The sequence below is a fragment of the Mytilus edulis genome, chromosome 2, assembly GCF_963676685.1.
Source record: "Mytilus edulis chromosome 2, xbMytEdul2.2, whole genome shotgun sequence".
Classification (NCBI taxonomy): domain Eukaryota; kingdom Metazoa; phylum Mollusca; class Bivalvia; order Mytilida; family Mytilidae; genus Mytilus; species Mytilus edulis.
In genome coordinates, this window is record NC_092345.1 from 45,117,524 (window position 1) to 45,133,397 (window position 15,874).

The following is a 15,874-nucleotide window of genomic DNA, read 5'->3' on the forward strand; positions in this document are numbered from 1 at the left end:
GTGATCTATTTTTTAAAAGCTTGAATTTATTGTCTAAAAAGATGCTCTACGGAATAATTGTGTTCTCGAGTTATTTCCTATTACTTTTTGGAAATGGAACTTTTTTTTTAATTTTTAATATTTGATTTTGATATCATGGATTAGATCGATTTCGTTTTCTTTTACACAGGTATTACGTTCCTAAAGATTTTTTTTAGGTCTGACTTCTTTTTTAAAAAAGAGATGCAAATGAGTCCAAAGGGACCGTTTTCAATATTGTGTTTTGTATACTGTTTATCTATTGATCGTTTTTCTGTTTTTGCCATTGCATTGTCTCTTATTTTTCTACTTCTGTGTCTGAAAAATCCCTTTGTACCTTCTCTTATTTCTTATATAGGTCCTGTTTGATATTTAGTAAATTGTATAAGCTTTAGTAGATCAAATACCATGGTATCTTCATGATCGAATAATCAATATATAACTTAAAGGATTTTCTGTGTTTAACTGACCCGACCCCCTTAACGGCTTTCTTTCTCCACCAACGCCTCTATGGCGCAATAAATGAGTTACTTAAGCAGACATTCAAATAGCCGAATATCAAAAAGATGCAGTTATGTTTTGCATTAACAATTTAAAATATCAAATGATTTTACCCAGATGTTGCCGACATGCTTGGCGTGTGTTCCTTTATTACTTCACACTTGCGTATTGTGTGCTTTGATATTTTGGGGGAAAAAGTCTACGCTAATTGTGTTACGGATGTACTTAGGTGAAGTAAGGTAAAAATTAAGAAATTAAGAAATAAAATTGATACTATAAGCTGGTAGAGCATCAATTAAGGATAAAGATAAGCTAAAAATATTGAGAGGTCATGGACCTCCTTTTCGAGATATTTGAGATTTAAAATATAGCGGGAAAAGGCAGACTCGGTCTTTTACCTTATATTTGCATTTGTATTATTTGGGTCTCAAAACAAAAGAATGAAAATCAAAAATCTTCTAAAATTTTGATAAATGACCTTTCATGAGCTATTAAGTCTTATATGAAAAAATAAATGGGTGTTATAGGGCAAAATATTTTACATTATATTGAATGGAAAAACACCAAGGAGTCCGAACAGTTGACACAAATTCCAAAACCTCACCTAAGTACATCCTTAAGATCCCAAGATGGCAACTATAAACAAAAAGCGGGAGAAAGACGGATGACAAATCTAGATAAATAAATGACAAAACAATACAACATTTACGAAACATTATACTGAAAACGAAAGATCATTCAAAACAAATCCAACAATAATTAATCCGTCGAACCCGACGAGTTGAGTACTTAGAAACTACAATAACCCCCAAATTATGTATATGTATGTTTTCCTCTAGTCATTTTAAAAACAAAGTCCATCAAATACATCAATAAAAGCAAGATTACGTAAAGCGACACGGGGATGTTTTGACAATGATGTCAGTTGATTTTTTTTTATTTCAGCTATTTAGCTAGTCATTAGTGAGACAAGAGGGTTAAAAAATCAATATACAATGGGAGGGAGAATGGAGTGTATGGAGCTTTATCTTACCTTATATACATTTCTAGGAATATGATTGGTTAAAAGCGTCCTCGTGGAGACCGTGTAAAGGGAGGCGGGGCTTATTGTATACATGGTTAGTAGTGGTGTTACTTCCCTTTATAAAAACAAAACGGTACTGAGAAAAAATCTTAAAGGTTTCAACAGACGAAGAAATTGATAATTAAATTGGAAATAAATTCATAAAACACATTTAAGTGGGTTCGACGACTTACAGAAAAGAGCGACGATTTACAGAAAAGAACCGAAAAGGACTAAAAAGGACCAAAAAGAACCGAAAAGGACCGAAAAGAACCGAAAAGGAGATCAACGTTTTTTGTAATCGAAGAAAATTAGCAAATTGCAAATTATTTAAGTTTATTAAAAATGAAAGGATATTTTTAACAAAAGTTTATCATTAGGCTTTTAAACCTTATACTGCGACAGGACTACATATAATAACATACTGTACATGTGAAAAATTATAGGTAGGGTCGGATGCCTAACTTATGGAATAGAAAACATAGAACAGACAAGAACATATAAGATATTTATTCATTACTGTCAACCAATCGTTCTACGTTAATTGTATTTATAAGCTAAGTGTCATTATTTTGTCCAATCTCGGTCGCTAATTCATTTCGAACATTACAACAGTTCCTTATATATATTTTTTTGGTATGTGTATATATATTCCATTCATCAGTGAATATATAATAACACGGACATTCGTACAATCGGACAAAAAACAAAATAAAACAAAATATCGTGACGGAAAAATTTACAGTAGTTATTGAATAAATACGAATATTTCGTTTTTCTTTTGTGTTTGTGTATGTGTATTACATGAGGGAGGTAATGCCCTTTACCGTCAGGCCTCAAACGGTAATTTTCGGCTACCATAAGCGTCAAATGTATAATTTTTTACCGTGATTCGTCAAAATATCCTTATCGTGATTCGTCCGATGTCTTATATAATTATCGTTACCGTTATTTTTGGGAAAAAATAGCGTGATTCGTCAAATTCAGTAGATTTTTTTATCGTCTAAAAGAAAGTGTACATGTTATCGTCATTCACTAAAAATTATCGTTAACGTCTTTGGTTAGAATTTTTACCGTTATACGTCATTAAGGTACCCCCATTCCTACCCTGATATTGTTGGCATCTGTTTTTGTAGGATCAATGGAAGAAGCTAGTTTCATAGTGCTAACAGTATCGAAGTCTTGCTCATTTTGAAAGGTCACTAGTCAAAATTTCACATGTTAAGATAGTCGGAAAGATACATTCGTAACATAGTGTGCTAGTTACATAATACGGTATAAATGGGGTCAGTAAATTCCATATTTGGGTTCAAGCTTCGCTCTCACCCCATATGGAATTAACTGACCCCATATATACCGTATTAGGTCACTAGCACACTATGTAACTAATAATATTGTAAATGCATATACTTTTAACATGTCAAACTCCTAACGTTGTGTTGTATGTTGTCCCCTTTTTCAAAATCCTAAAAGAGCATCTGAATATTATTAAAGATTTAAAATTTCTTTGATCTTAGAATAAAGAAGTCTCTTTTTTTGTCCATCATCTGGAATCATTTGCATGTCGGGCCTTCTGACTCCGCTAAATGAAGTAGGGTAGTTTCAGGCTATCCTACATACAAGATAGAAGCAATATATATCATATTGGTAGTTGAACAACTATTACCCATGTCACATTTTGATATTCCATGTCTTTGATATTGCAACTGTAAATTTCTAAATTTAAGATTTGGAATAATAAGAAGTATATAGAAGTATATATATATATATCATTTTCAATACTGTTAAAGAGTTAAATCTATATAGCAATTGTTCAGAAAATTTAATAACATATGCATGGTTAATCAAATATGTCAAACACTTGATACACATGACAAAATGTACCGTTTCTTATACATGACATATATAAAAACACCAGAATGAGAAGTATATACATGAAGATCTTATAACAATCAAATGGCTTAGCACAGTTTTCGACAAACTGTAACGATAAATTAGTTTGTACTAGAAAAAAATGTATTGATGTTTTATATTGATTTTGTTTTAGTTCGTCAGAAATGCACAGTTGAGCATTTTGCATATTTGCGTGTTTAGCGAATGTTTATTATAAAATCAAAAAATTCTAAAATTATATATCCAAAAAAAGAAACATTTAAATTTATTTATTAAGATTTCATTTGGTTTGTCTTTTTTTATGAATCATATAAATCGTATTATTCACAGTTGATATATGATTTAGTGATTCAGTTTATATACAGCAAATCAAGAGTGATAGTTTACACACCAACAATATAAATGAGAACCCGAACTGTGTATTGACTTTGGTAACAAAATTTTGAATAGTAAATGAAACTCTGTAAGGTGATGTATTTTTCGTTTAAATGATCGTTAAGTGTCTGGTACTTGTTTTATCAATTAAAATTTGCATTAGAGCTTAGAGTACTCCAATTAAACTTCAATATTTTTATTTGATTCTTAATCATGACAGTTTACTATGATACTAGCATCAAGAAAGAGATCAAATGTGTAATTGGCAGTAAATAAAGAAATGGTTGTTTCAGTTTGAATAGTATCGCGCTGAAGTATTGCGTTGATTTTTCACATGTCTCTCAAAATATATAATAAAAGCGCGATTTATTTAGATGTATAAGTTGAATTTTGTCATGTGTAGGTAAAAACATATAGTTCTTAATTTGATGTTAATACTCTCCAGCAACAAAAGCCACAACTTTCGAACAAAACAGATCCATCTAGACAGTTTTATTTTACAGCATTTCTTGGTGTATAGCTTTATAAGCTTGTCATAAAATTGAAGAATAACTGCAATAAAATCATCTTGAAATTTGAATTGATTGGTGACAGTTAGACATTTCAGAGACTTTTATTTTGTAAGATACACGCAAAATCTTATATGATAACAAGTTAGTTTAGGAAAAACTGAAAAAAAACACTTTGCAGCTTTCGTGTAAAGAAAACGGATTTCCTCCTGCCTTGTAGATGTTTTTTTTTTAATTTTTCTATATGCTTTACAATAATTTTCAAGAAGAAGAAAAAGCGTGTAATTATTTTAATTAGGAAAACTTTCATACGATGTATACACTTACTCCTAACGCAGTGCACAGAAACTTGATATATGTGTCCTTTAATATTGTAGGACGATCTGAAGAAATACTTGAAATTTTTAAAATCTCAATTAAAACATCATAGAGATAAATATATGTGACAGTACAATATGATTTATATGTCGATAATGACAAATGACAAGACCGAGACATAACATACAACTTGTCGTATAACTAAATCACAGTTGTCTTTCTTCTTCTAATAAAGCATCTGGTAACATTGATAATAAAATAAATCAAGTGTATATGTTCTGTATATAATTGCAAAAGAGATGTAAAAGGAAAAAGTGAAATGACAAACATACCAAACTTCAAGGATAATTCGATATTGAAAATCCCTAATCAAACGGCAAGATCAAAAGCTAAAACACATCAAAAGAGTAGGAAACAACTGTCATTTTCCTGACTTTGTACAGGCATTTCCAAAAGTAGAAACAGGTGGAATAAATCTGGTTATATAGCTAGTTAAACCTCTCTCTTATATTATGGTTTCATATACATTCAATAATAAGAAAATTAGACAAATTGATATTCCTTAATTAATTTTAATTTCAATCTGTTGTAAATTAAAGTCTCGGAAAGACTAGAAGGATTCGCAGGACATTTACAAGTGATTATATATGGTGATACAGTATACTCTAATAGAATCATTTAAAATTTTACTCTAATAGTTTGTAACCATTATCTTTTCTTTGCCAAACTAAAATTGTATCATACTTATGCATATGTATTTTATCAGTAAATTTCATAAATTTGATGAAAAAAACTGTACAGATTGTGATGAATTAGTATTTCAATCCCTCTAAAGGATATTTAATTAGGATATTGCCATTTATCTATCTGGACAAATAAGAAATCGTGTTTCTTAACTAATTCTCGTAGTTAGCTTAAAAAAATATATGATCCAAAGCGAAATCACACTCCTAACTGTTCATTGCTAATTTCGAATTTCTATTTTTGCATTACTTTTTTTATGAAATGAGTTTTATGAAATGAGGTGTTACATAAAAACCTACTAAAATATTAGTTTGATTTTTTACATAAAAATGATATTATCAAGACATCTAAAAAAAATCAGTTGCTATTCATATCATTTTCTTCGAGTAAAATCGTGTCAAAACGGTCTTGCGAACAAAAGTATAAATCGACATTACAATAATATCTAGTATTGTTGATATTGAAATACTGCCAAACTAAAATGTAGCTCTTAAAACATATGATCAATTTCGATGTTCATTTTGACACACTTTGAAGGCTATATTATTCTTTGACTATCTACTCATGATTGGAACAATAAAAAAATCACCTTGGTACAAATGCGAGACCGCACTACTAACTGGGTATTGCTACCTGACCAAACGATGTGAATGTGTTCGTAGAACATGGTTTCAGTTAAATTGGTGTCTAGGAGGTAACTACACATTAACCTTGATCAAAATGTCAATTTATGATACAACAATGCAACTGTTTTCTTTTTTTCTCTAACTGCAAGTTGAAACAAATTTGATGAATGACATTTCTAACATGCTTTTAATAAGTAATAAGATTCAATTATATTTTTAATCGTTCTATGTTTAAAATGAAAGTCATACAACACAAGGAGACATGACTTCACATTTTCTACTGAGTGTTACAGTTGTTTTAAGAGTAAGTTCGTCATAGTTTTTTATAAGTTTACTTTTTGTTCTCCCACTCTAAATCCAAAATGTTTGATCATTTTCAATTTACTTTTAAAAACAAATCTTTTATGTTTAATATGAAAAGTCATTAAAAATAGTTCAAAGAGTCTTTTTTTTTCTATTGACTAATGTTAACCTGTTACAATCATTAAAACACATGTTTTATACTTTTTTATAATGTGCAGGCGTAAGAATAGATGATTGATTTCATAAACTGCCTTTTTCAAATATTTTGTGAACTTGATCATAAAACTCGCTAAACACCCTCGTAATTTTGACTGTGTTATAACTTCTTCAAATTTTTCACCTTGAGAAGGTTCTGTATACATTCTGCCTCATATATATACACAAAAGTGACAAAGCTGACTTTGACACGAGCACTCAACATATGCAAAGAAAATTATTCCCGTTGACTTAATACGATTTGATTATTGTCGGATATTGGCATATCTGGATAAAAAAAACGAGATATCTACAATTCATAATTTGTGTTTGCATGTGTTTGCATGTGTGTGTGTGTGTGTGTGTGTGTGTGTGTGTGTGTGTGTGTGTGTAATAATGTTAAATGAATCTAGTGCGTACTACTATATAAAACTGCCTGTTTTTTCTGCTGTATATACTTTAGGGTTTCTATCTCATTGCCATCAACTCTGAATCTATTTATTTGTTTTATTATATCTTAATTCGTACGAGCATTTAGAAATACATGACAACAGACCACTCAGTGAAACACATACAGGTGACTGTTGACAATTTAGATGAAACATTGCACTAGATAAAAAATATCACTGAATTTCAAAAATTGTCTGTGAATGTAATCTTCAGGTTTTCGTTTTCTTTAATTTTCTGGCAAGTGTAATAGAGATAACCGAACATACATCATACGTTGACATCGAAGTTAGACTGTACTTTGTCGTATAAATAAAAGCGGAAATATCAGTATTAAAGAGAAACTTACCTATACATCATATCAACATCGATATAAGCCTATACATTCTATAAAGTCGTAAAAACTACATGTATAACATATTCATCAGAAATATAACAGTTGTCTTTCTTCATCTAAAAGATTGTCTCATACATTTTCCAATAAATGTAATTTATGATGTATAATATGACATTAGGTATTGCGAATTCTCTATTAAGAAATGCGTATAAAGCTTAAAGAAAAGAGTAAATACATTCTTATATTATCTTTGATCTAATTCTAATTTGGAATTTAATGCGACTATCATACAAGTGAGATATTTAGCGCTATAAAACCAGGTTCAATCCACCATATGCATTTTCTACATTTGAGAATGCCAAGTCAGAAATATGACAGTTTTTGTCCATTCGTTTGATGTGTTTTATCATTTGATTTTGCCATTTGATTAGGGACTTTCCGTTTTGAATTTTCCTCGAAGTTCAGTATTTTAGTTATTTCACTTTTTTTATTCACTGTAAATTAAACCGCCTAAAGAATATAGTACTCTTGGGAACAAATCCGAACAATTCTGCTTTTACATTATTAAAGGGGGATTACCGCTGAGCAATCAATGTGGTTTTGGATATAAAGATTCCATAACTGCAACACTTGGGCTACGATATTTCTCCACTCGAAATTCTAATATTTAAAGCGCAAGGCTTGCCGAGCTTCTTAAATAAATTAAAATAAAACTATTGAGAGTGGAGAAATATCGTACTACACGTGTTATAGTGTGGAATCTGTTTCTCTAATGATTTGTAGACCTCCTTTTCAAAGATTTGAAGAAATATGTGTACTTTTTATGTGACGTCTTAAAGCATGGTCGCCTTTCTTATGACGTGACAATAGGAAAATTCAGGAAAAAAAACCAAGAAAATTCAACGTCACAATATAATTTCGACCAATCATTTGCCGAGAACAGATTACAAAATTATAGAAATGGGCGTTTCCCCCTGCTGTAACAGATTCGTTCATATAATGTTCAGTAATTTTTTCATAATATCTTTTTATTTTTTTTTTATTTTTGATTCTTGACTAATTTAATTTGAAAAGCGTCAAGTAATGATTAATTAATGTTTGGTTTTATCTTTATTTTCAAACTCTTAAGTCGAATGAAACGAGTGACTGGTGAAAAATAATGTTTATCCAATTCTTGAACCAATGCATGGATATATCATAAACTTAGTCTTCTGTGCACGATTTTATCATTTTTTACACACAGATATCGTATAATCGTCAATTTTTTTCTCTCTGTCTGTTATGATTAACAAATATGGCAGCTCATTAATTGCCGTGTTTTGAAGCGGAAGTTTACCGATTGTCACCTTATAGTAAACAATCAACAAAGAAGTATGGATAATGAGCACGTGTAGAACATATACAATCAGATAATAGTCTATTTAAATGACAGATCCACGCGTATTGCGATCACCGGATTGTTACGAGAAGTGTCCCGCTGATGTCACTTGCATAGACAAAAAATATGTCGGCGAATTGCTTCCTAGAAGCAAGCAATTAAAATACTGTAAACTTCTTCTAAATGTGGACAAATTAAAAAAAAATCTTCCGAAAAAAGTATATGAAAATAAGTTTTAATTTTTATGAAAACTATCCATTTTGTTATAAAAATCATATGCATATTTTTTTTAATTTGATGTTTCATATGACTTTAATATCTAATCGGCTCTGATGTGTGGTTTTACACTCATAATTTTAGTTCGTGATTATGTTGGTCCATTTTTAAAATCTATTTACATTTAATATAAAAAAAATGAGAATGGAAACGGCCACTGTTTATAATACGAAATATACAATATACAAAATACGGAGAAACATCTGATAATCTATGCAGATTTTAACTTGTATTTTTACATGTTTGTTGTAATTGTTTTTCCCATATGCTGATTTATATAAAAAAAAATCTTTTTGAAAGAATTTTTCACCCAATCAGAATTAGACACTCGTCAGAGTATAGAAAGAACATATTAATTCATTGTTTTCTCTCAAGTATAAAAAGGAGAAATTTGCAAATTGTATAGTACAACTGTACAAGAAACTCGCCAATCAAAAACGTTGTGATATTGAATAGTGACGATTTAAGCTCTTCAAACTTAACAATTACAGAATGCTTCTGAGGGCAACGATTGTTTTGTTGTTTGCTGTACTTGTCTCTTATAAACAAGGTAAATACTGTTTCTTTTGTAGAAATTATTTTATTTGTAGACGACAAAACATGTTCCATGCTTGCAAGTAATGAATAGATGAAAAGCTTTAGCAGGTGTTGCGACCAGAAACTTAGCTGGATTTGTGCAATTAATTAAGAGTATTTCTCATCGTTTTAATATGCAAACATTGTATGTAAGGGTTGTGGTAATTGTATGAGAGTCTTCTCTTTTGTATTCTTATCACAATGACTCATGTGTGTATAATTAAATTTCATTGCGTTTTGATGCTAATCATCAGCAAACAATATCTTTACATTAATTACGGAATTAGTTTTGATTTTTTTTGTTTAAGCGCGTTATTTCATATGGTAGTTCAACGACAATTTTCCGGGACTTCTATTCTTTATAATTAATCTCTATTATTTAAGGTAAGACTTATATGCCTCCAATTTCTTTGAATTATGTAGGGACGTGTTTGTTTGTAAAATTTCATTAACTGCGAGGTATTGACTTTACTCTAAAGATTCATTTAAAATTGATCAGCTTTTAAGCAGTAAGTTAATTCAAATGTAAAAAAGCGTTTCAAATCGTTAACTAACATATGGAAGTGTTTAAAAAATGTATACCTAAGATTTACTTTATAGCGTTGTTGATTACAATCTTTTGATAAAAGCAATACTAATTGGAATCCAGATTGTGGCTATGCATACCACCAATGTGGTGTTTTTTCGGGTAACACAAAAATATAAGTTCTTTGAAGTAAATGAAAGCGAGAGTTAAGTAAAAAAAAGGAACATATTTGGAGCGGTCAGAGTTGGCGGAAAAGAAAACAACGAACTTAATTCAAGTATTTTGAATGCCTGTACCAAGTTAGAGATATGACAGTTGTTTTTCACTCGTTTCCGTCGATTTCCCCTTTTTGAGTTTACAATTTTGAGTTCGGTATTTTTGTTATACTTTGAAACAATTTTTTTAAACTTTTATTAAACAACCAAAAGTGCCTTGCAAGTTAATCTTCCAGATAGATCTTGAAGCGTACTTAAAGAATTTTACAAAAAGTTCATTTGAAACAATATTGAATTTGTCGAACTTTAAATACCACAAATTTAGGACAAAATCTATATTTAAACCTGGTAATTGTCTTAAAAGTTTTAACATTTTGTAAGATTTCACAGAAAGTGTTTGGTTTAATTTCTAGCGTAGATGTTATAAAATGTAATGTATCAAGCTGAAAGTTTTGCAATTGGTACTGATAGAAATCATCACCAAGACACTATTTAAGTTGACATGTTTTACATAATTGTTTATTTTTTTTTAAGTGAACTGTATGTGTTCTTACCCATGTAATTGGCAAGAGCGTACATTCTACAATGAAGAAGCCGATTTAGACGTTTTTATTCCAAATGCATACCAGTTAAAGTTAAATATTGTACCTGAACCTGTTATAGAATGTTTGATTAGAGAAGGACCGTTCATTGTTAACAGGTAAGTGAAATGCTTTTTCCAGTCTCGTTCATTTTTTGTAAAAATCATATTTCTATTTTATCGAAATAAAAACTGACTTTAATTGACTTGTATGATAATTTCAAACCAAAATAAATAACAATAAAATTCATTTAGAAAAAAACTTGCAGAGTAAATACACGGTTATTGTTTTTGATGATACATCATGGTTTTCTTTTATTCAGACGAGGTGTCAATAAAGACGATTACAGATACAGATGTTTAAAAATTAACGACGTGTGTGATGACAGCTTTGTGGTGATAGAAACACCTCTATGTAAGTTCAATCATCTAAAATGTAGTAAAGAAAAAAGAAATACAGAAAGGATGTAGACAGGAAAATATTACAATGATAGAAAGTGAAATATATTATAATAGATTTATTGTTTGGTGATCAATTGCTGGTATCTTTTCTATGAACAATTCAGTTTCATTTGTCTGATTGTTATTGTACATTATACTTTGAATTTTCTTACAATGCAGTGTTTCCGGTAACCATTGGTTACATCCTGTTTTTAACGTTTGTTTCTAAAGGAATAGATATTACATTAAATGATTCTTTATCGGTTTGTATTTTAGTAAATTAATTAGATTGTTTGGTCTGTGTTCAAATAAAATACAATTTTTGCATTAAAATAATTTCGAAAGAAAATACATCAGGAATGTGTCAATCAGTCTTTCTTCTCCTTTCGTATTACCATAAAAAGAACCATTCAAATCTTCTGTGTTTTTCTGGATACCTAATGTTCACAAAATCCTTATAAAGAACGATATATAAACCGGTTTTCAAGATGTAAGACTAACTTTCCTTTACAAGTATTAGCAACAGTCCTTTCTACAGTAACAAATGACCACCAGAGATATTCTGATGACTTATATTCAACCAGTGGTGTCAATCAGATTCGGAGTCTTAAGATTCTAAAGATATAATGCAAAACCTTCAACCACGACCTTTAAAGTAATACCAAAGAGTTTTTACACTTTACACTACTATTCCTCGTACTCAGTAGAAAAATCGAAAACAACGTCTCATTAAACGGGTAACAGCCTTTCTTTTCCATTATATCTACAAAAATCGGATAGATACATATTCTGTTTTAGGTCATGCGAATTCGTACTTTGTAAAGAATCGCGCTAATTATTGAAAAATAAATATTCCGTTAATGGTAATTTTAATCAAAATGTTGGTTTGTTTCATCGACAGCATATTTGTTGAGTTTGGTGACATAGAGTCAGTTTTTTAACTGTGTACTCCTATTGCCAACTTAATTTTGTTGTCATTTGAAGCAGAACTCGTACAAAGCCTTTACAAAGACAAAATACATCTTCAAAGATCTATAATGTCCATTCCACATTAATCGCTGATGTTTTGTCAATCAATAACCACATATGTGTGGGTGCTTGCATCTCATATATCTAAGAATTATCTTAATTTCTACATAACGCTCGTGCATGTTCACACTGTACGAATTGCATGAACCTTACACAAAAACTGCTTCAACTGAGTTGTTAAAACAAACACAAAATCATATTTCAGAGTTTTTTTCATGTCCCTTTTGTATATATTGTTGATCTTCTGTTAACTAATTACTACATTTCAGTGGGTTCTTGCATCTCATTTATCTCAGTTTTAAATTACTCTCGTGCATTTTCACTTTTCGAACTTCATCAACGGGTATGTGATCCCTGCTCCAACTGAGTCATAAGGTTATACGTTTGAAATTGACGCTAAATAAGTTTTTTGGTCATGATCACAAATCGGTTTACCGATACAATGTTTATATGTCTCCACTCAAAAGCGATATGTTTTCATGGTTTGGTTTTATCTTTAGATACCAGAATAGTCGTATGATCTGTAAAATTACTGACTATGTCCTAGCTATTATCTGTTGTAAAAGTTTGACTGAGTGATGACCTTCACGGCGGGTCATACATGCCTAGCAGGAGACGTTTATCCTGTCGACGCTTCCGATTTCGATCCTATTTGAACTCATGTGAATCCCTCGGTTTTTGTTTGTTAGCTGTATTTGTGTTTCTTATCGATTTATGAATTTTGAAAATCGGTTAACTTATGTTCCTTTAAGTAATCAATCATACCATTATATTCCAAATGTATACGGGACGAAACGAACAGTAATATTAGTTTAAGAATACTCTAGCCAGCCCGTTAAACTTCATATGATTTTTAAACATATTATTTTGTTATATTAAACATTTCGTATTCCAAATAATTACTAAATTAAATTTTATGGTGATTTATTTTGTATCACAGTCAAACAGGATTTTCCTCCAAATTTGTGCGACATCTGTACTCCTGGAAATCTTACCAGCAAGCCACAAGTATGGGTCGGTAAGTACACTTTACATGTTATAGTAAAACAAATATTGGATCGCATGTTAAGGTCTCTAGTCTGGAGTCGAACATTTTACAGGTAAGACTGCAGACAAACATGGCACGAACACAGCAACTGACATAACATGAATTCTTTTTACTTTAATCAGTCTATATTTACCAACTACCTCAACACAACTATAATCAATAATTTGCAAATTACAAGTTTTCATTTAACTCGGCTAGGATCGAACTCACTACCACCTGCTCTCTACTTTTAAAACTATACCGATACATTTCGATATAATAATTTCAACACCACATGCAAATGTATCTGTAATATTAAGAGATATTTCCATCAATATTTATCAAGAAAAAACAAAAGTAACCTATGATGACCTATTAAAATATAAAAAAAGAAGATGTGGTATGATTGCCAATAAGACAACTGTCCACAAGAGACCAAAATGACACAGACATTAACAACTATAGGTCACCATACGGCCTTCAACAATGAGCAAATCCCATACCATAGTTGCTTACATTTACATCATTTAGACTGTGGTCGAAAGTGGCAATTATATCACAGCTCTTTGTTTGTATATAGCTTACTCAAAAACTTTTTACACCTATAACAATTTTATTTTTAACACATTGTTTTTATTGTAGAGCAATTATGCATAATAATGAACATTGTGTTTTCTCTCCCTATTAAACTAATCATAGATTTTATTTTGAACAGAGAATCGACATTCCTATTTTAATTATTGTTTCAGCAAAAGAGAACACTTGTGAGTATGGATCCGTACACTTATGTTTTTTTTTTTTATAAATGATTAAGTTAAAATTCCAGAAGTTATCTTAGTATTGATAAAGAATTTTTTAACAATGTACACGTCTTGAAAATGATCTGTTTATTCTGCTTTTTTTTATATTAACTACAAATCAATAATAAGTCAATAAATAACATCGTTTAATGATAAAACAAACAACCCAAACCCATAGACATTGCATCGATAAAAGTGACCGAACAATCTTAAAGGGATACATCAATCAACTAGTGTACGTGTCGTGTCCTTCTATTATTTTTAATTTTGTAAATTGTTTTTTTTTTTATTTTCCTCCTATTGAAAAAAAACCAACGAAGTGTAGATTAAATTAATATACAACTTTTGCTATTATTATTTTTTTGTTAGATCTAGGATGCGATGTACCAAAGAACTGTCCTGTACAACATCGTACAGACATTCAATGTAATGGATGTGAAAAGAACCAACCAAATGATGACATAGCCTGCAGCAGTTGCAAAAAAGAGGAAAGAAAAAAGTGGGAATATCAAAGGAAATATTCCGGAGAGAAGAAGAAATCAACCTATGGTTCATATTCCGGAGAGAAGAAGAAATCAACCTATGGTTCATTTTCTAGAAGCTCTTACAGGGGCTAAACATAAAAGAAAAAATATGCTGAACCACTGTCATGTTTCAATAGAAAAAGCAAATTATTGAAAATAAATATCAGCAATTATTCTTTAGTTATCCTTATCATATAGACGACTTTCGATTTCGTGCAATTTCGATTTAAATTTCCCATGTTTATGTTATTACGTTACAGTTAAAGCCGATAGTTAAATGACCTCGTTTACGTCAATTGACGCCGGGTCTACCGGTGTAATGAAACTATCTTTTTTTCGTTTATTTAAATTTCATTTCACTTTCACTATACATAGGCTTTACTCTGTTTAAATTTGGAATTAAGCCTAAAGAACAATCAAAATATTGCAGTAGATAGACGTTTGTTCGTTCGAATCATCTAGTATATGTTATATATACTTTCAATAAACAATCAGCATTCACATGGGAACCAACTGTGCCCCTCTTGTTTCTTTATTATTATGAGACTAATTTCATACAGAAACATCTCATGTTGAACGCATCTTTCACGTCGAACTAGAGATAAAGGATACAACAGATACAGTTAAATCTTCTTCATATCTTTATTTATATAGAGAAATTGACAATGAGAGTCGGTTGAAAACAAAACTTTACGACAAAAGAGATGATTTAAGCTTTCCAATTGTGACCTTTCCTTTTCTATGTAACAATATTCCAGAGCCTGCACACATAGTATATATATTCTCTAGTTGATACGATATGTCTGGGTTTGTTTTCCTTTCATAATGTCCTTGATAGAGGATTAATGCTCACAAGGAAGCTATCAAAATAATAGTTCCAAATGGTGATGTTGAAATCCTAAATTTTAAGGACACCATTACGAGTGGGTTGAGCGTTATGGAATATCAGTTTCACAGATGATAGCGAACATGTTCATAGTGTCGATACTATAATCCCGTCCCCTTTTTCACAAATGTGACCAGCAGAATTAAACTTATAACCGGGTTTTTACTAATTAAATATAAGCAACACGACGGATGCCATATGAGAAACAGCATCTCTTGACCCTATCGGGCCACTTGAGATCACCCCCAGCTTTTGGTGAGCTTCGTGTTGCTTAATCTTTAATTTTC

General features: G+C 30.6%; 1 protein-coding gene across 2 annotated transcripts in view; it reads left to right on the forward strand.

Moving 5' to 3' along the window:
* Positions 1-14,874, forward strand: part of LOC139512231 (uncharacterized) — a 48,990-nt gene extending 34,116 nt beyond the window's left edge. The window contains exons 1-6 of one of the 2 annotated variants that reach the window (XM_071299684.1): positions 9,368-9,533; positions 10,835-11,000; positions 11,204-11,295; positions 13,291-13,368; positions 14,127-14,141; positions 14,547-14,874. In XM_071299684.1, coding sequence (XP_071155785.1) covers positions 9,476-9,533; positions 10,835-11,000; positions 11,204-11,295; positions 13,291-13,368; positions 14,127-14,141; positions 14,547-14,794 — 657 coding nt within the window. In that variant the 5' untranslated portion in view covers positions 9,368-9,475 and the 3' untranslated portion in view covers positions 14,795-14,874. Of the gene's footprint in view, positions 1-9,367; positions 9,534-10,834; positions 11,001-11,203; positions 11,296-13,290; positions 13,369-14,126; positions 14,142-14,546 lie in introns of those variants that run through there. The other variant, XM_071299683.1, reaches the window with a different exon arrangement.
* The last annotated feature ends 1,000 nt before the right edge of the window (positions 14,875-15,874 follow it).